Below are 19,206 nucleotides of genomic sequence, written 5' to 3'. Positions count from 1 at the left end.
TTCGCATCTCAGGAAGGCACTGTAATGGGGGAGAGGGCCGGGCACTGTGGCATCTCAGGGGTTGTGGTCAGTGGGGTCACACTTCAGCATGACTTTGATCCCCTCGCCCTTCTTGACGGTCTCGAACGCCTCGAGAGCTTTTTCCAAGGGGAAGCGGTGCGTAACCAAGGGCTTGACGTTGATCTGCTTGGATGCAAGCAGAGAAATTGCCACAGGCCACCTGCAAGGGAAACAGAGAGCAGGAGATGAAAGCAGCCACCAGCTTGGAGCCCGAGGGAAGGGGCACAGAGGAGCTTGGTTTCATTACAGTAATTTCCTCAGCCAAAGGGAGTTTTTTCCCCCAAACAATCTTCCAGAGGGAGGCATGAGACATGGGCCAAGCCAAGTGCTTTGGGCTGTCAAGCATCAGGACGGCAGGCACTGCTATATACAGACAGTGGTGCTTCACCTGCAAGAGGCTTGAGTAAGTGAAAAATAACAGGAAACAACTGTAATTCTGAAGCATCGAATGAAAAACAAAACTCTGCTTTCTTCTTGCCTGGCCTCCTTGCTTGCAGACTGGTCACTGTGGAGTTCAAACTCAGTGACTCAGTGCAGGGAGAAGAAAAGAAAGGCCTCAGTCAGCTTCCAGCCTCTTCTCTGGCAGAGACTCATGCGATTTGATTGCCTTGCCACTCCATTTGTATGGGCCCAATGAGAGTGGTGTGGATACTGAAAGATATAGCAGCTAATCTAATTCCTAAACAGCCTACTTAAAGACATTTCTCATTTTAAGGAGCTTGACTACACCTCATAAATCCTTCTTGTAATACAACCTCTACAGACTAAGCAAAGAAATCAAGAAACCCATCAAAATAATCAGGAATTCAGTTGGCAGTGCTTTCAGCTAAGAGGTATTTTACAGTATGCAAATGAAAGCACCATGACCTGGCCTTTCAAAAACTGAGATACCCCCAGGCAGTGGACTTGTCAGTGTCAGGTTTATGGTTGGACTCTTAAAGGTCTTAAAGGATGATCTTAAAGGTCTTTCCCAATCTAAATGATTCTATGAAACTGCCGCTCTGAACAGAGCAGAAACCAGGCTGCAAGTGTGCAATGCTGGCTCTCAAACCCTGCCCAAGGAGAATGAGACCAAAGAGAGGACAGCTGAGCTTCTCCTGCCTCCAGTGCAAGGCCAGCTTTCAGTACACCCAAAGAACTGCCTGTCCACGAGCCGTGCAGTTCAGTTCTCCATGGAAAGAACATACTCCTTCAACATGGCTCCAAATACATCTTCAGCTCCAGTAAAATGAAAAAACTAAACAAGAGTCTTGCTCATCCAAGCATTTGCTGATCTCCAGGAAGACTGATGATGTGATTTTCTTCCATGATGAGCATGGAGAGCAGAGCTGGGCACCACCAGCAAAGCTGGGTATGCACAGCTTGACACAGGATGTGGCGCTTGGGATTTTCACTCTTTGCCCAGAATTCAGATTCCCCACATCACTTGCCTCAAAACTGACAATAGAACTGGGGGAGTACAGTGCCAGGCCAAGCTGCTGCTAGGAGACCTCCCAGCACAAGGCGTTGAAGCAGCTAAAAGCTGTGTGTTTCTCCCTGCCATGCCATGAGGCAGGACACTTGTGGACAAGCCAGTCTCTTCCCAGCACATGGCCTTCCTTTCCTACAGGGCATAAGAGTTGAAGGCACAAATGCTAATTTTTTTTTTCCATTTTAGCCTGCTGGCTTGCAGCAGAGTAAAGGTTTGTTGGGTCTCTTCCTTTCTTTGCACCAAATACTCTGTGAAATGGGACAGTAGGACAAACCAGCTGGGCTGCTTTGTTGTTGTCAAGTTAGCAGTGCAGGGCTGACCCAGGGACCAAGGCAACCATAAAATGCAGGCCACATCAGTCAGACCGTCTGTGTTGCAGTGCTGTTATTTCAGAGTGACATGAGATTTAACCAATTGTAAGGAAAATCAACCTTTTCCATGTCCTCCCTCCTTGTGGAAAACCCTCAATTCAAGAAGGACAGGAACTGCTGGAGAGAGTCCAGCGTAGGTCTACAATGATGATGGAGGGAGTGGAGCATCTCCTGATGAGGAGCGGCTGAGGGAGCTGGGTCTCTTTAGTTTGCAGAAGAAGAGACTGAGGGGAGACCTCATTCATGTTTATAAATATTTAAAGGGTGAGTGTCACAAGGATGGAGCCAGGCTCTTCTCGGTGACAAACAATGATAGGACAAGGGGTAACGGACACAAACTGGAACACAGGAGGTTCCACTTCAATTTGAGAAGAAACTTCTTCTCAGTGAGGGTAACAGAGCACTGGACCAGGCTGCCCAGAGAGGTTGTGGAGTCTCCTTCTCTGGAGACATTCAAAACCCGCCTGGACGCCTTCCTGTGTAACCTCATCTGGGTGTTCCTGCTCTGGCAGGGGGATTGGACTGGATGAGCTTTTGAGGTCCCTTCCAATCCCTGACGTTCTGTGATTCTGTGATTTCTTAACGACAGACTTGGAGACACATCAGCCCATCCAGCACGAGACTCACGTGTTACAGTAGCGGAATATCCCCCGGATATCCACCTCCCGCACAGCGGCGTTCACAATGGGCACGGCGACCATCTCAGGCCCCAGCCCCACCAGCACCAAGGTCCCACCAGAACGAGTGGCCTGGAAAACAAACATAAACATATTATATCTTGCAAAAAAACAGTCACCAAAGCCTAAGCAGAAGTCTGTAAAAAAGTAAAGCCACACGTTGTGACTGTAATGGACTGTCCAGGACCACAGCAAAGATGCCAATGGAGAGGCAGGATGCTGCCAGGAGCCCATAAGCACAAAACATGCAATAAACAAGGCCGAAAAAGCAACCTTTTCAAAATCCCTGAAGGATTTTTATAGCTAAATCTCATTCTCAGAAATGACTGGCACTTAGAACTATGAAAAATACTTTGGGATTTCAGTGGGAGAGATTTAAAACCAAGAGCCTGATGGTCAGCTGGAATTTCTCTTTTGACAGCTTGCCCAATTTTTCTCCTATTCTGTCACTGTGAAACTCTGCACTACCTTCTCCACACCCTCACGTTAGGCAGTTCAGGACAGCAAAATATCCCCTCCTTAACTGCTTTCTTCACCTGCTGGTATTAATTTTCTTAATCACTTCTCTTATTTGGACAAAACTTCAACTTAATGGAAGATGCTGCCCTACTTGTACCAGCTGCCTGACACGGCTGCATAGCCACGCTTGGGTTTTGGGGTCTTACTGTAGACTCTTTGGTAAGTGGTAAAGCACTTGAGCATCAAATCAGACCATTATCTGCACGCTACCTGCAAAGACGTTAACTCTTTTATTGTCTCTCTTCATATGCTGTTTAACGAGCACCTTCTCTCCCCAGCACCAAGCCCACCGAAATGAAACACCATAGGAGTGAAATAACTGCCATTCACTGCTGTGTCCCAGAAAGAAGAAAGCCAATGCCATCATTGCTCTGCCCTGGGAACAAGCGGTACTCACGTAAATGCCAGCCTGGATGCACGCTTGCACTCCTGTACACTCCACAGTTATCTCGGGCATGCAGCCAAGCAGACTTTCCACTTTGGAGGCCACCTCCTGTGGGGTCTCGTTCTTTACCTGAATGGTGAAATCTGCTCCCACCTCCTTGGCTTTTTGCAGGCGAGAGGCAGATAAGTCTGGGGAAAGACAAAAGAAGCCAAGAACTGGAGCATTATAGGAAGCAGAAGGGGAGCAAGAACCTGAGCCTGCAACCTGCTTCCTACCCCCATCTAAAGTCTCAAATGAGCCACCTTCTTTGGTGACCAGCTATCAACTGTCTCAGGAAAGAAGAGAGTATTTGTTACATAGTAGGAGAATTTGGAAAGCTCCAGCCCAATAGTACCTTCTCAAGAATTTATGTAGACCGCTCAGATCAAAGGTTTCCCACCCCTGATATGAGTAGGCCACCATCAAGGAACCCTGATGGAAGCACACTTGTCTGGGGTTTGTGTTCACAGGGCAGCACACAACCAGGGGAGGAAAGGGTCTACACTCCCTCAAATTCACGCAGCCTGAAGTGGGGAGGCTGGGAGACCTGCTCGTTTTTCCAGGCAGGGAGAGAAGAACAAGCAACAAAAACAACTTAAAGACTCAGGAGATGCCAAAGGCTTGAGGGTGTGCTTCAATGAGTATAAAAGCACAAAGTATAAAATCACAGACAAAATCCACACCATGCAAAGCAACAACCAAGTGAAGGAACAGCTGTCATGGCTAGACAAGAGGGGTGTATTCTATAAGAACGTCAGTTCATAGATCTCCCAATTTCTCTTTGGTACTGGAGGAACATCAAGAGTGTGGCAAGACAAACTAGAAGACCAGGCTTAACTCCAAAGGGCATGCACACCGATGCAGGAACTGCAGCAGGAACAGCTATGGCCAAGCACCAATGTGCTGCTGTCCCAAAGTCACCGCAGAGCAGAGGAACCTCAGTGCAGGCAAAGGCAAAAGGCAGCAGGGGACAGGACAGCCAGGGCAGAGCTGACCTACACTGGCCCTGTTTGAACACTGCCGCTGTGTCCTACCAACACTGCCACTGTCTAACCCCTGCACTGCCCAGTGCCTCGCTGGCCATGACTCTTTCATGAAGCAGCTTCACTAATTCATGTGAGACCTTAATCCACTAGTGAAAAAGGATTATAAAAACCCGTGTTATATACACTCTCAGTGAGTTAACCTAGGGAGGAGCCTACAATGAGGCAAAAAACCCCACCTTTCTCTTTCGCATTTTCCTCCCTTGGCTCTCAAGATGATTTGCCCTTGCTCACACCCTCATGCATACCTCTCGAAGGGCACTAGGCAGAGGCAAGCCCTGATGGCTCAGAAATACCTGGCTATGGACAGCAAAGCACCAGAGGAGCCTTTCTGACAGGAGACATTAATGGTTGGACTAGATGATCTTAAAGGTCTTTTCCAATCATAACAATCCTATGATTTGATGACACGGGGCTCAGAGGATCATTAAAGTGGCCAATTCACTTCTAAGGTACCAGAAGGCGGCAGAGAATGAGCTCTCTGGGGACTTCCTCAACAAACCATCAGCAGACACTTTCAGCTGAGAAAACTGCAGATATGCATTAGCTGGCAACGCTAAGTGCGTCCCCGCTGTTACAGACCTTTCCCACCCTTTTACCCTCCTTGTACCAGCACTGGAGGCTGCTGAGCACCTCTCAAGGCAGTTTCTGCCACAGATGTATTAGCACACAAGCATGTAAGAAAAAGGAAGTGGATCTGGTAATATGGTGGACCTCAGACACCCCATTAACACAGAGCAACAAAGCTGGTGACGATAAATATCTGAGGGCAAGGCTGTACTCTGGTACCTCTTGACAGCACTAGAAATATCTTTTGAAGATCCATAAAATGGTTTGTACCATGGAGCGAGCTGCCCTGGTAAGCGGCTACACTGTCTCTTCAATGTCGCCTGGAAGGAAGCCACCCACCCCTCTCCAGGCACCACTGGTGACCAGGACATCTCTGGAGATGAGGAGGTGGCCATTTCCCAGGCAGAAACAGACTTTTTGCCTTGCACTGAAGCAGTGGTCTACAGGGACCTGTGTGCTGGCACTGGAAAAGATGTCCAGACTGAAGGAGGACGTAACAGCCAAAATTTCCTAGACCCAAGATTGAGGGGTGGGCAAGAAGACTCGGAAAATCATGCCTTTGCCAGGAGCACACTTGTCTCCAGGACACACATCAAACTCATCACAAGGAAGAAAACACCGCTCACACCAGGACACAGTCTTCAGAGAAGTCAAAGATGGGGGTAGGGGAGAAACATCAAGAGAAATGAGGAGGAGGACAAGGCCACTGCTGTGACATGAGCCACTCTGACTCAGTCACAGCGCCGGGAGGAAGCCAGGCCTGCGCTGCCCATCATGCAGCAAACGTGACGTTACTTACTGCCAGGGCAGGCAAGGGACATGCCCCCAGCAGCAGCTGGAGGGCTTGGGATGCCAGGAGCAGGCACACTCAGCAAGGTGAGCACCCAGGAGACCTGTGGAAGGAGTTTCAAAAAGCAAGAACAAAGAGTAATAAACTGCAAATGAAGGAGGAAAAGCCAAGGCTGAAAAGTGAAGGCATCATCACCCAGGAAGCCTCAATGTGGACATGGGTGTCATTCCTGTGGCTGCAGGAGGCGTGAGTCACATCTGTCCCTCCCAAGCTCTGAGTGTTGGGCCTTTGCCATGTCATGCTTGACCCTCTGCTCACAGAGCTGCACTCGGAGAACTCCCAGGCAGCAAGAGCTGCTGTTTTTGAGATACCTGAAGAGTTACGAAGCACTTGTGCCTGGCACAGCTGGTGTCTTCCAAATCTCAGTGTACAGCAAGGAGACTATGAGGGCTCCACAGTGCTCCCAGCAATGGAGCAAACTCCCCATGAAATACCCTGCCCAAAACACCAGTGTGCAGCAGACACAGCTGGATTCAGCTGTTTGTAGTATCTGCCCGCTCACTAATACATTTTATATTGTCTCCTTGGCAGAAATACATTCAGAGGCAGTGTCCTGGAGCCACAGGAGAGGCAAGTTGTCCTGTCCTGACAGCAAATGCATTTCAAAGTGGCCATAAAATTCGCTCTCAGGCAGCAAAACACCACATCTCTCCTACACTTGGCCTCTGGTTTGCTGACCTGCTTGGGAAAAAGTCTTCGCGTTGGAGAAGCATAGAAGACACAGCAGCAATACTGTCAGACCCAGAAGGACTGTGATAACATCTTGGTACGCCTGGCCTAAGTGAATCACCACTAAGCACCTACTGAAGATGACAGATCTGCAGGTTATCAAATGAGGAGGTTTAGAGCTTCGGACACTTGCGAGTCTTGGGAACAACCAAGCTGTTTGGATTTTAAACCCTACTTTTGCTGAACCCCACACAATTCTTGGGTAACTGCATAATTACACAATTAAAAGGTTGCATCTTCCCTCTAGTCAGAGATTTGTTTTCACTTCCTGGCTGCTGGAGCTAATTTAAGTTTTGGCTGCCAGACTCAGAGTAGCCCGTTCTTGTATCTCTGCTCTCACGCAAGTTATCAAATTACATTTAAGCTTCTTGTGATAGTTTATGAGCCAACTAAAGAAATATTCTTGAAGCTCTCACACTTCCTATGTTGAGCTTCTTTCCCACAGGAGTTGAACTCTGTCCAGTTATTCATCATCCCTGACCTTGACTTCCAGGGTTTCTGGAGGCACCAGCACTCAGGGCTTCAGATTTAGATAGCACAAGGGGAATAGTTTCCCTTAAGTAGGAATTATTAAGTGTACCTTTAGAGACAGAGTAAGGCAAGACAGCCCAACACTGCCATAGGAATATCCAAACTGTCACTTCACTTGCTGGGGAATAAGGCTGCTCTTTTACACGCCTCTAAGGAGAAAAGCAGCTTTTCAGAGCAACAGCAATGTCCACAGCAAGGATTGGCGAAGGCTGCCCATAAATACCAATCACATCCACTCAGCAGCACAGTGGAGAAAGCCATAGACCATAGCGAAGAGTAGATGAGGAGCCATGAAACAAACCAATCTGCTGCACCCAACTGCAGTCCAATGAATACATCACTGCCCCCTCAAAAGAGACAACACTAGTCTGCCAGGAATAAAGCACTCCAGGGAGAAGAGCAAAGGTTACCAGAAGCACTAATACTCTTAATCAGGCAAGTTGCCATAGACAGGAGGAAAGGCAAGCTTTGGCACACACAGGCTTTTGGAAGGGCAGGGCTGAGCAGTAGTCTCCAGCTACAGTGCCAGCCGCTCTCTGGGAGTCTCAGAGAAGGGAGCCAACTCCTTGGCAGAGACCTAACTTTCCAAAATTCATGGACTCCAGGTGTTCCAAAGACATCCACCACGCAAGCTGTAGGAGGTGAGTTCTCCTCAGGTCCGGAAAAAGCTCTTCTAGATATTTCTGTATCTGTGCGCAGCTTGTCAAAACAAACACAAACAATTAAAGCCTTAAGCGCTTCACAGACAAAGCTCTTCACAAACACCTCATAAAAACTCTGGGCAACAAATTCAAAGAATCTGGTACCAAAATACAAGAGGGCCTTTGTGGGCAGTCACAGGTGTTGGCTTCTAAACCCGGCACAAAAAGCAGTTCCTTGAAAAGGGCAGAAAAATCCCCAGCGGCCATGAGCCAAACTAAACCCATTCCTCAGCTCATGTCACATACAAATATTTGACTAGGGACAGCACCTCCGTGGGTGTCTCTGAGCATCTCAGCCCAAGACCCCTTAGACGGGAGATGTCTACAGGTCACGATGATTACCTAGGCCAAGGTGTAATAAGAAGGGGTTAATTCCATGTAGCTGAGCTTGCTGACCCTACACACCAGGTATTAAGAACTTCCTACAGCCACCCGGAGCCCTGGTACACGCTATACAGATCCGCTTGCCAAAGGTCCCCAGAGCAGTCCACAGGCAGAGGCAACAGCAACTCCCAGTGCTACAGGAAGAATACACCTGAGCAGGACCAGAGACAGGGCAGCAGAGTGACCCAGCAGCCTCAGCCCCACCAACCCCTGCCAGCTCCCCAAACCCTTCCCTACCCACGCACCAGGTCACCCACCAGCCCCTGCGTCGGCTCAGCTTGGCAGCAAGGTTCTTCATACGTGACTCAAGAGGCAGAGTTGCTTTTCCTGTTATAGCAACCATCATCCTCAACTGACACTTTTCAAAATCTAAGGTTTGGACTGATCATCTCCACCAAGCACACGCCTGCAGGGTGGGGCCAGCAGAGTAAAAAAATGCCCTGGATTCGGCAACAAGAGGATTTAGGGAGGAGAAGGCAATAATCTGCCTTAGGTTTTGACATGATCTACTACTGAAGGATGCCTCTGCAAAGGCAAGAGGGTGGGACCTCAACCCAAAGACAAAAACAGAGTAATAGAGCTCAAAAATAAACCTGGCCCAAAGTGTGAGAGGTGGAGTAACAGCCTTCTGAAAGGTCCATCCTGGGGCTTTGGCCCAAAAATGCTGCAGCAATCTGTGCACTATGGATAATCAGTGGAAAATGAATCCCCCAGCAGGACAGCAGAAAGAAGGGCAGCAAAAGAGAACTACAGAGGGTCAGTGTGGCTGGACACAGAAAGGACTGTGAAAACATGTGTCCAGGCCATCACTAAGCACTACAAGAGGAAGGAAAAAAAACAACCTGCTCAGAGCAAACCTCCAAGAATACACCCCAAACAGGGTATAAGAGATGCTGCGCTGCCTGGTCTGCATGCCTATGTGAAGACTAGAAGCAGATATAATCAGGGTCTATAAGCACTACAGGGGAGATGAAACCTGATCCTCGAGGCTTGATCTATGAGCCAAAGCCAAAACACAAAGTTGAGGTCAGAAGAGATTGAAACAGGAAAAAAACTCGAACAGTCAGTGATCAGAGGCAAGAGGAGCAAGCAGAGCTTCTGTAACTCAGAGCTTTGTCATACAGATGCACTGATTTTTCCCAAAAGACCTGCTCAAAGTCTGAAAAAGGTCTCTAGGCTTGATCCAAGGACCACTCATTAGCCTCTGGTTTATTCTCCTTGAAGCACTATAGCTATTTCACCCGCACAACCTGTCTGTGCTAGGAAGCAGAAGTTACTACCCTGGTCCACTAACCTAGCCAAGAAGCACCAGTTGCAACCTGCACCTTCTTACAGATCCCAATCAGTGCAAAGATCAAAGTCCTGTCCTGGGGAATGAGGCGTTTATTAGGATTCCCTCCAGACAGGCATGCTACTCCTCCATTCATGAACAGACTTTCCATTGTGCTGTTACTTTGAAGGAATAACGTGGAACCAGTTAAAGTGTTGTACTGTGAGAAACAGGCACACTCCTAAGGGTTAAAAGGACTTACCTGTAATTACCACAGCTGCTGCACCCATCATCTTAGCAACAAGCACATTAACAAGGCCGATTGGTCCTGGGTACAAAGGGGAGAAAGATAACACATATAACTTTCAGACAGCACCAGTCACAGGCTCTGAATGTGCCCAGAGCTCAGCACGTTCCTAGGCTAAAGCAGGCTTCGACTGTGTTTCCAGGTGGGCAGTGCTGCAATCACAGCACCACCACGATCCCAAGGCAGTGAGATCAGCTGCTGAGAGAGCAGCTACTGCTACATAAGGCACTCCACAAGGAAAACTTGCTCCTCTGCCCACTCGCTCCTCTGCCCACTCGAGCTGGTAGGCTCAGCATGTCCAGACACTGTGCCTTGCATCTGGGCTGCTCACAATGCAGCACTGCAGTGCAGCATGGAAAAGGACAGCTTCTAGATCCCCCTTGGCATCCCCGTAGCTCTGCCATGACCCATGCTTACAGCAGAGCCCAGAAGCACAGCTTGCACCTTGTCCATCCCCCTCCACACTCCAGCAGGCAGAGAACCCAAGGACTGAATATGTTCACCATACCAGAGCCAGACACGAAGACTTTGCTTCCCAGGGTGACTCCTGCCCTTTTGCAGGCATGGATTCCCACTGAAAGGGGCTCAATAAGGGCTCCTTCTTCAAAGGTGACATTATCTGGAAGCCTGCAAGAACCAGACACAATCGACAGTCACCAAAGAGGTTTATGAGGATGATGATGAAAGCCATGACACTCAAAGAACAAACATAGGTCTAAATCACAGTGGCAAAACACTCTCATCCTTGGTCTGAGAAATGCAAGGCTGGAAGGTGTTTCAAGGGGAATCAAGCAGTATCAAGTACACCTAAACCATCCACAGACTGCCCCACACCATCTCTCCAGTACTTGGTGAGGCAACCCTGAAACTCCTTTGTTGCTCATTCCCTTTCGAACAAACCCCACAGTTGCATATGCACCACCTCAAAGGCTGCCCTACAGCTGGGACCATCAGTGAGCTCCCAGACCCCTCAACTGGGTTGAATCATTCAGCTCCACGCTTTTAGAAAACACCTTGCTGCCAATGGTGATGCCATATAAAGCAAAGGCAGTCAGATCCAGGTCTCCCCATCACGCCCTGGATGTCCTCCCCTGATGCACCAAATGCCTCAACCAGTGGAGTGGTCCCAGCACACACCCTCCCAGCAGTCAATCTGTGCACTGGGTATCGAATGCCTTTAGGACAGAAACAGCACTGTAATGCAGCTAGTGTAAGTGGTGGAAAAAAGCAGAGAGGGGTGAAACCCTTCTAAACTGCTGACAGAAATAAATTCCAGCCCCACAGCACAGCCCCCCAGAAAGCCACCAGGGTGGGCTCTCACACAGTGGGTGCCGGGTGCTCTGTCTGCAAGGAAAGTCTTTCTGACAGCCTGTCGTGGCTCAGGGGCTCAAACCAAGACACAGCCTCGGGAAGCTTGAGGTCAGATCTCCGGCAGGCCAACACAAAGACAAAGCAACAGAAATGACCGTTGTGGGGAGGCAGCTGTATGATGTCTACATGTCCCTTATCTCCAGGAGGCTGCCTCCAAAAGTTCAGTTGTCTGAGAGTTTGGCATCACATTTGCTGCTACTTGGTCTGGGTACTGCCCCATCAATGCAAAGGGCATGATCTCACCTCCAACAAATTACACGGAGTACCCAAGACAGAGCCTCTCCGCCTGCAGAAGGACAGACAACACCTGCTCAAACATGGGAGAACCCACTGGGGCCAACCATCATCTTTTCTTGGCAAATCTGTGCTGGCAGAGTGACTTCATGCCAGGGAATCTGCTCTGCATCAGATGGCCACGGAATTGCTGATTTGAACCTGGGAGCACCAGATCCAGGCTTTGCATTTCACAGCTTAAGAAAATAAAATTTAGCCAAAGTAGTATTTACTCAAATTGGGGGAAAAAAATATCTCCTCCTGCAAGAAAGACAGGTACAAACCAGTTGCTTCCTCCCAAGTAAAAACTTGTGATGTTGTCAGAAAATGTTATTTTAACAACACAGAGGACACCAGTGACAGTGGGTCTGAGCAGGGAGCAGTCAGTCCCATCTAGATCATCATCTCATCCTGACAGCAGCTGCTTGGGATCTGCATTGAAAGGACCTTCCTGCCTGAGATCTCTGATGAGAAGAGCATTTAAGTGCCTCCTTCTGACGGATGTGATCCTGAACACTTCCTCTGCGGACAACAGAGATCAACCCTGAGGACCTTCCTGCTCATGAAAGTACCAGGTCCACACAGAATGAGAAAGAACAAGCTCCACAGGTAGACCAGTCTCAGGGGGCCACTACCTTAAACTATTTTTAACTCCCTGTGCAAATGCACCTATATGGATATAACATTGCAGAGGTTTATTCGGGTTTCCAGCATATTTGGTAGAGTATTCAAGTACAGACTTGCTTTTAAGCAAATGTGTCAGTCCTGCCACAACTAAGAACATAGTCAAGTTTGCTGAACTGGATGTGAAAACTGATGTGTAATGCTGGGAGCTTCGAGGGGCCGCTCAGCACCACACAAAAACCAGTTTAGAAGGGACACAGCTCTCTCTTCCTGTTCTGCTCTAAGTAGGATGACTTTGTTTCAAATGACAGAGCGAGGTGTCAGCAGCCAATGCAGTGCTTCCTGAAAAGCAGCAGTAAAGCCAGCTCATCTCAAAGAATCAGACAAAGACCTTCAGGCGCCGTCCTAAGAAGGCAGGGATATAAAAAGACGGCAAAAAGGAAACAAAGAGCAGGAAGCAATTGGGAGAAGGAACATAACTAAAGGGTAAAGCTGTGGTGACATCCCAGGAAACATGCAAGAAATGTTTCTTTATGTCTGGCACCAGGGATAAACTACACCTGCCTGACAAACCATTTGCAAAGTGGCTGCCATCCAAGCCTTATACATGTTATTTATGGATCAGAAGGCCATAAAACCCGTTGTGCTCCAGTAAAGAGCATTCCCTGCAATACTCAAAAGGGCCAAGAGGCAATTTCTTCAGCTAATCCTCCCCGGGGAGTATATATTTCTCTGCAGAGGGAACAGTGACTAACTTGTAACAGTAGCTGGCATTGTGCTTGTAGTAGTGGCACAAGTTCCCATCATCAGGAGGGGTGGCGCAGAAGAAGATGGTTGGAGACAGGTTATAGCGGCCAGTTTTGCAGAACTCATCCATTTCTCTTGGGACGCCAGGCTCGATGGCCACTCGATCACCTGCCAGGGTGAAAGCAGACAGAAAGCTTCGGAAGAAGTTTGGCACATAGGTATGAGTACACTGAACAACCACAGAAGATAGCATGAAACCCTGGGACAAGAGAAGCACAAGGGAAGCTAACCGAGAAAGATCACACTGCACACACCAGGCAAGTTCCTTCACAACGGCCTCATCGCCAAGATCTTCACAGTTCCTTGAAAAGAGTCCGTGTTACAGGGGCACAGACACAGATCAGATGGAAGCTCAGTCACGTACAGACCTCACCCCATGCAATCACACTTTTTTTTTCAGAATCTGTTGTAACTGGAAGTGAAAATAATTAGGACAAAGCAGGGTGAGCTCTCCTGGCCACCACGCTGTCAGAGGGAAAGGGCTGCTCCTTGGGAAGGGAGCTCACGGTGCAGAAGCACACCCAGGAGTGAGGCAGGACTTATGGAGGAACAGAGACATCTTGATGCTACAATGGAGTAGCCCAGACTGCTGGAAGGACACACACTGCAGGACAAAAAGTAACTATTTAATTGCAATCACAAGGCAGGATGGGCTAAAGAAAACAACTGCGTGACCACAGGACAACTTGCAAGTACACAAGAGACACAAGAAAGCCCTTTTTATTTGGCAGGGGAAGCAAATCAAAACCAAATCTCACAGGAAAGCTCTCCACCAGCAGGCTTTCAGTCAGACACAGTGACAAGTAGGAGGACGGATCAAACTAAAGAGCTGTCCTGCTAACCCGCTACACCACCGTGATGTGGCCAACGGGGGATGTCTGGCGGTGAGAGGAGCAGGACAAGCACATATTGAACGTTCTCCCAGCCCCCCCATTACACTCAGCTGTGAGGTCTCCCAAGCTGCATGTGGATTCTCTGGTTTTAGTAACCCCCAACAACTACTCCTTCACCTCCCACAATGTAAACTTTTAGTGCCCACGTCAACTTTTGCCAAGGAGGCCTGCAGGTCTGCTACATCTCAGGTGAATGCTGCATCTGGCTCCCACTGTCCCTTGCTCTTGTACTGGAGGAACCAGAGAATCAGGCAACATTTGCACACTCTCTTCCTGTCCGCCATGAGTCTTCAGACGTGTGTCACACATCCTCGAGTTGTCTCTCCAGCTCCTGGCTCTATTTCCTTTTTGCCATTTGTCATAGAGATGCTGCTCCACATCTCACTATCTCCTTGTCCTCCTCTGAAACCTTTCCACTTCCTTTTATATTCCTTTGGAAAAGAGGAGACCAGAACTGCATGCAGAGTTCCAGATGTGCTATGATGACCTCTGATTGAGACCTCGTCCCTTTCCCAACACTGATTTGCATTTCTCACCATTACTGAGCCAACATTCCCATGCACTGTGTCAGAGACAAAGGTGTCACTCTTCAGCTGTGATGGCCAGCCCATCATCTTACATACGAAGCTTGTTTTGTTTCTCCTGCTGTGAAAACCACTTTATGTTTGTCTGCGTTGAATTTCACCTGCATCTTACTGCCCAGGCACCCTTAAGGTCTCTCTGTAACTCTTGCTAGCTCTCCTGTGTCCTCTCCAGCCTGACAAAGTTGCTGTCATCAGCAAACTTCGCAAAATTCACTGCTCAGCCCATTTTCTAGGGCATTCACAAGCACAGCGAACTGTAGAGGTCACACCATGGTGCCTGGCACAGTTGCTCCAGTGACCTCTCTCCACTGCAGGAGGCCATTTGTTCCTTCAAGAACACACACAGCGAAGAAACATTAACAGCAGGTTGTTGGCAAGAGCAACGTACATGGTTTCTGAAGCTTTATCTAAGCTTCTTCAAAAAGCAACTTGTATCAGCATACACTCTGCTCTGCATTAAAATAAAGTCAGACCAGCTCAAGATACCCCAGGATAAAGCATACCTAAGAAACACCATCAACTACAGTGGCCAAGCTGGGTGATTAGTAGCAGCACAGTGACACTCTTTGAAGGAGAAGGGCACACTGTGCAATTCACAGGTTAAGACAACAGATAAATTGTTATCAACATATTCTCAATAACTGATCCGCAGGAAAACAAATAAAAAGACAGTTTTGACTCCACTTACCTGGTTTCAGATGAGTCACTCCTGAACCTACTTTGACAACAGTCCCAGAAGCTTCGTGCCCCAGCACCGTGGGGTTCTTCACGACAAAATCCCCAATTCGACCATGCTGCCAGTAGTGAACATCAGACCCACAGATGCCAACTGAATGCATCCGCAGGAGGACCTCTGCCAAAGGAAGAAAGGTTCCCTGTAGAAAAACTTACCTTCTCAGGCACTGGGAGAGCAACACATGCTGTCCCTGTGCCCTACAACAGAGGCCAAGCCAGCACTGAAACATGCACACTTACTAACACTAAATAAATGTACCAGAACTGCACATGCATTAGGATGGATGGCATATTCATGAGACACCTGCTGAAAAACAAAACTATACAAGGATGTACTAATCAGGAAAGTTTAAAATATGGTAAGACTCCTGTCAACAAAAGCTAACACAATCTACGAGGGGCATCGCTATCACTGGAGCAAGAATAGAAGAACAAGTCAATTTAATTTTTCCTTCTCCCTAACCTACGATTTCAACCCGGGAGAGTTAGTGAATCAAATTCCCATCTGCCCATATGCTCAGTCTATTAATATTTAGCCCTGCAATAGCATCATCTGACACGTCCCAACAGCCGTTTAATATGAAATACACAAACTGATGAAACAGGAAGCAGAAAAAGTCAGATAAAGGGGTGTATCTGTCACTGCTCCAGCTCTTCTTTTCACATAGAAAGGCGGTATTGTGGGGTTTGGGATTATTTTATACTTTCTCAGAGATAATTTAACTCTTTATAAGAGCAAGGAGTGGCAAAAGTGAATGAGAGAAGAAAGAGATTAGTAAAGAAAGCAGCCAGAAGCAGTCATCTCTAGACCTACCATTGGCACCCGGTTCTGGGATCGGACGGTTTTCCTACAGACAAAAAGAAAAGAAAAACAAACCACTCAGTTGTTTGTGCACAGGCACGGGAATATCTCGTGGAAAGTCAGTGCAGGGTGGCTCAAGTAAATCCGTAAGTTTTTGGTGCTGTCTGCTCAATAAGATACCGCTGTGCAGCGAGGAGGGATACAAGTGTGTATAGTCCACACTTCCTCCCTAAGCTCACCTCATTTTGCTTGCACAGTGAAGTAATGTGGGCATCTGCTACATGTAAGCACACAGCCAGCTTGTAAATCCACTCTTCAAATTATTTTGCAGTAATTTCGCCTTCCCTGCCCAGCAAAGAGCCACATGCTAAACCTTCCTGCCCTGCAACGTCCTCAAGCTTCAGCTGAATCCTTCATCCCCCTGACCGCCAAAAAATTCACCTTCTGTAACCAGGAAGATTCAGAACTACCTATTTCTAGAAAGTGCTAATGTTTATATTATTACTGTAAATAATAGGAAGTATTTTTACTGCATAATAATAACTCAATGTATAAATCAATCATAAATGTTACTGTAAAACATGTCCTTGTAATGGGCATGACACCTCTTTATGGGTTGAACAACAAAACCAGAATTACAAAAACGTTCACTGGGCACCAAGTCACCCTTCCACCCAAGAGGTCTGTAGGCCTCTGCTTTCTCTGAACTCCCTCCGCTGCCTCAACAGACAAAGGAATCATTGCGTTGGGTTTTACAACATCAGGACAGTGCAATACCCACCTCTAGGATCCTGTCCCTAAGAAAGTCCCCACCAAAGCAGTTCGTGCTAACAAGGAACTCTTCATAACCCGTTTGCTGCTCACGTTTTTATGCATCTCAGGCCCCTTTACCTACAGCCCAAAACTGGGCACAAGACCTTTGAGCAGACCTCCTATTCACACAGCTCATCTTCAAAAATTTGGTACATATACACGAGTGAGCTCATGGTTGGTTATTTCTCCTTGCTAATAGCATCTTCAGTATCTAGCTAGCAAGAAAACTGATCTCTGGGTTTGAGAGATGAACAATTGCTTTATAGCAGCCCTACACATACCAGCTGCACCAGTTAAAAGCTGCTACACAGCAAGGAACACGAGATTTCCTGCTGCTCTACTGCAGAGAAAGCGGGCGAGCTCTGCCTGCTTTTGGGAGCGCTGTTTTGCGTTTTAGCCAATACATTCTCAAACTCAGCAGTATTCCTCAACCCATACTTCACCAATCTAAACATCACAAAAGGAGAAATTCTGTAATCAGGTTCTCAAAGCGCTGCTCTGTTAAAAAAAAAGATGCTGTAAGTGGGCAGGATGGCCCAAACCGTCTCGGAGTCAAAATCAAAGTACACCTTAACCGACTGAAATTTTCTATGCTCAGAACGGTATCTGCACCTTTTTCGACATGGGGTGTTCGTTTTATCTCACTAAGGACACAGCCCAGAGCAACACTTTTTAAAAGAGGTTCATCTAGATGTAGCCTTTTATATAGAAAATATCCAGTAAGTGTGCAGTCTGGTAACACATCAGGGGTACAAACCCCCTAGGCTATCTCAAAGGGACTAAACAAAGCAAGCAAACTTCTAACTCAAAATGTGTGTGTGGCACATCTCAGCCCAGGAAAAAACCCCCCTTTTTTTTTTTTTTTTTCAAAAACAGCTGTGCCGAAAACCAGACATTTTGGTGGAAAGTGAATCCTCAAGCCTGATTTGTAGAAAACAGGGAGTGACCAAACTGGAAGACCCCAAAGCATTTCAGGACATGTGTTCTGCTTACTGCCCGCTGTCCACTGAGAAGTTCAGAGACAGCAACTGGTACAACTGAGGATGTGAAGGAAATGCAGCAAGCTTTCTGTGAAAGGAGATGTATAAAGAGAGGATATGGCACATGCATAAAACCCAAGAAATCCTCAAGTGGCAGTAAACGTGAGCCTCTGGCAACTCCCTATGCTCAAGAGGAGAGTCAAAAAAAATGAAGCCACAGCACTTTCACATAACGCAGGCAGCTACTGAAGTTGCAGTGACTCTCCCCATGAGCAACACGTCCTCCAGAATCAAGAAGGGTGTGGGAATTACGGGGAAGACTATCTCACCTAACTTTAGGGATCAATAACACAGATAACAAGTTCAGAGTTCACTGCCTAGACTCCTTACGTGAGCAGTGGGGCAATGCAACGAGAGCCATTCACATTGTGGCAAAGAAACTTCAGAGAAACCTGATGGGGTAGGTTCACACCCCAAGGGGCTACCAATGAGGCCTGGGGAGCACTGACCACCTCAGATGCCTCAAGCAGTACAAATACCCCAAGGAAAACTCAACCCATCTGGGTGTAAGCCAGTTTAGAGACCAGGAACATATATGGGATAGAGCCAGCAACTGCCCTCACAAGTCTCATACACCCTTCTAAATCACAGGGTTTTAGAAACATGTTCTTGAACTAGAGGGACCACCTCAATTCTCACGAACTGTGCCGATGCCTTTTATTTCTAGTAGAAGTCAGGCTACACGTGAAATTGCTCTAGTGAAGTTGCAGCTCTGTCAAAGGTGGCTGGGAGCCACACTGGAATTACCCACTTAGCAGCTTGAGCTGTGCAGGAATGGTAAAAAATCAACTGCTTCCCTGATAATGATCTCCAAATGAGCTGCTGCAGGTATCCAAAGTCCGCGTGCTCCTGAGAGCCTTCCTGCCAGAACTGTTTGTACGGAAAACTACCTGTCGATGTTTGTCCACATAAATCTTCCTTCCCCAATCTGGCACTTGCCAAACTGGCAAACACAAATCTCTGGCAGCACCACAACGATTCAGCACCCAAGGACATCCAAGCGTTCACAGAATCGGTTCTAAGCACTGACCAAAAATAAAGGCTCCCCTCTCCAGAAGGGTACTCAGCCATGAGCATAGGTGTGATCCGTGGGGATGCTACCTTTGAACCCTCCTTCCTGCTTCTCACTGTGGCTCTCATGTGCCCGACCAATTAACCCTCTATTTCTGCCTTCTGGGAATGCCTTTTTCATGGGACTGTCTATCGAACAGCACCTGCTCCCCATTTCTCCGCTGCCTGTCCCATCCTTCCCTCCATGCCACCCAGAGGGGGGCTCAGGCAAGGGCCTCAGGGCAGCCCGGTGCTCTGGGTCCCGTCGCCCCGCTTGCTCCGCTGGTCAGCCCCCTGAGCATGGGGA

At 47.9% G+C, this 19,206-nt stretch overlaps 1 protein-coding gene across 1 annotated transcript; it reads right to left on the bottom strand.

The window, feature by feature from the left end:
* Nucleotides 1-27: 27 nt before the first annotated feature.
* SORD (sorbitol dehydrogenase) lies at nucleotides 28-16,042 on the bottom strand (the record flags this gene model as incomplete). Its single annotated transcript, XM_010192396.1, has 8 exons — nucleotides 28-220; nucleotides 2,530-2,651; nucleotides 3,496-3,671; nucleotides 9,863-9,928; nucleotides 10,416-10,534; nucleotides 12,931-13,090; nucleotides 15,148-15,312; nucleotides 16,009-16,042. Coding segments are annotated over 8 exons (1,008 nt in total), but the record flags the coding sequence as incomplete, so codon positions are not given.
* Between the last annotated feature and the right edge of the window lie 3,164 nt (nucleotides 16,043-19,206).

This window comes from Mesitornis unicolor, unplaced genomic scaffold (assembly GCF_000695765.1).
Source record: "Mesitornis unicolor isolate BGI_N332 unplaced genomic scaffold, ASM69576v1 scaffold50210, whole genome shotgun sequence".
Classification (NCBI taxonomy): Eukaryota; Metazoa; Chordata; class Aves; order Mesitornithiformes; family Mesitornithidae; genus Mesitornis; species Mesitornis unicolor.
This window is presented reverse-complemented; position numbering and strand designations above follow the sequence as displayed.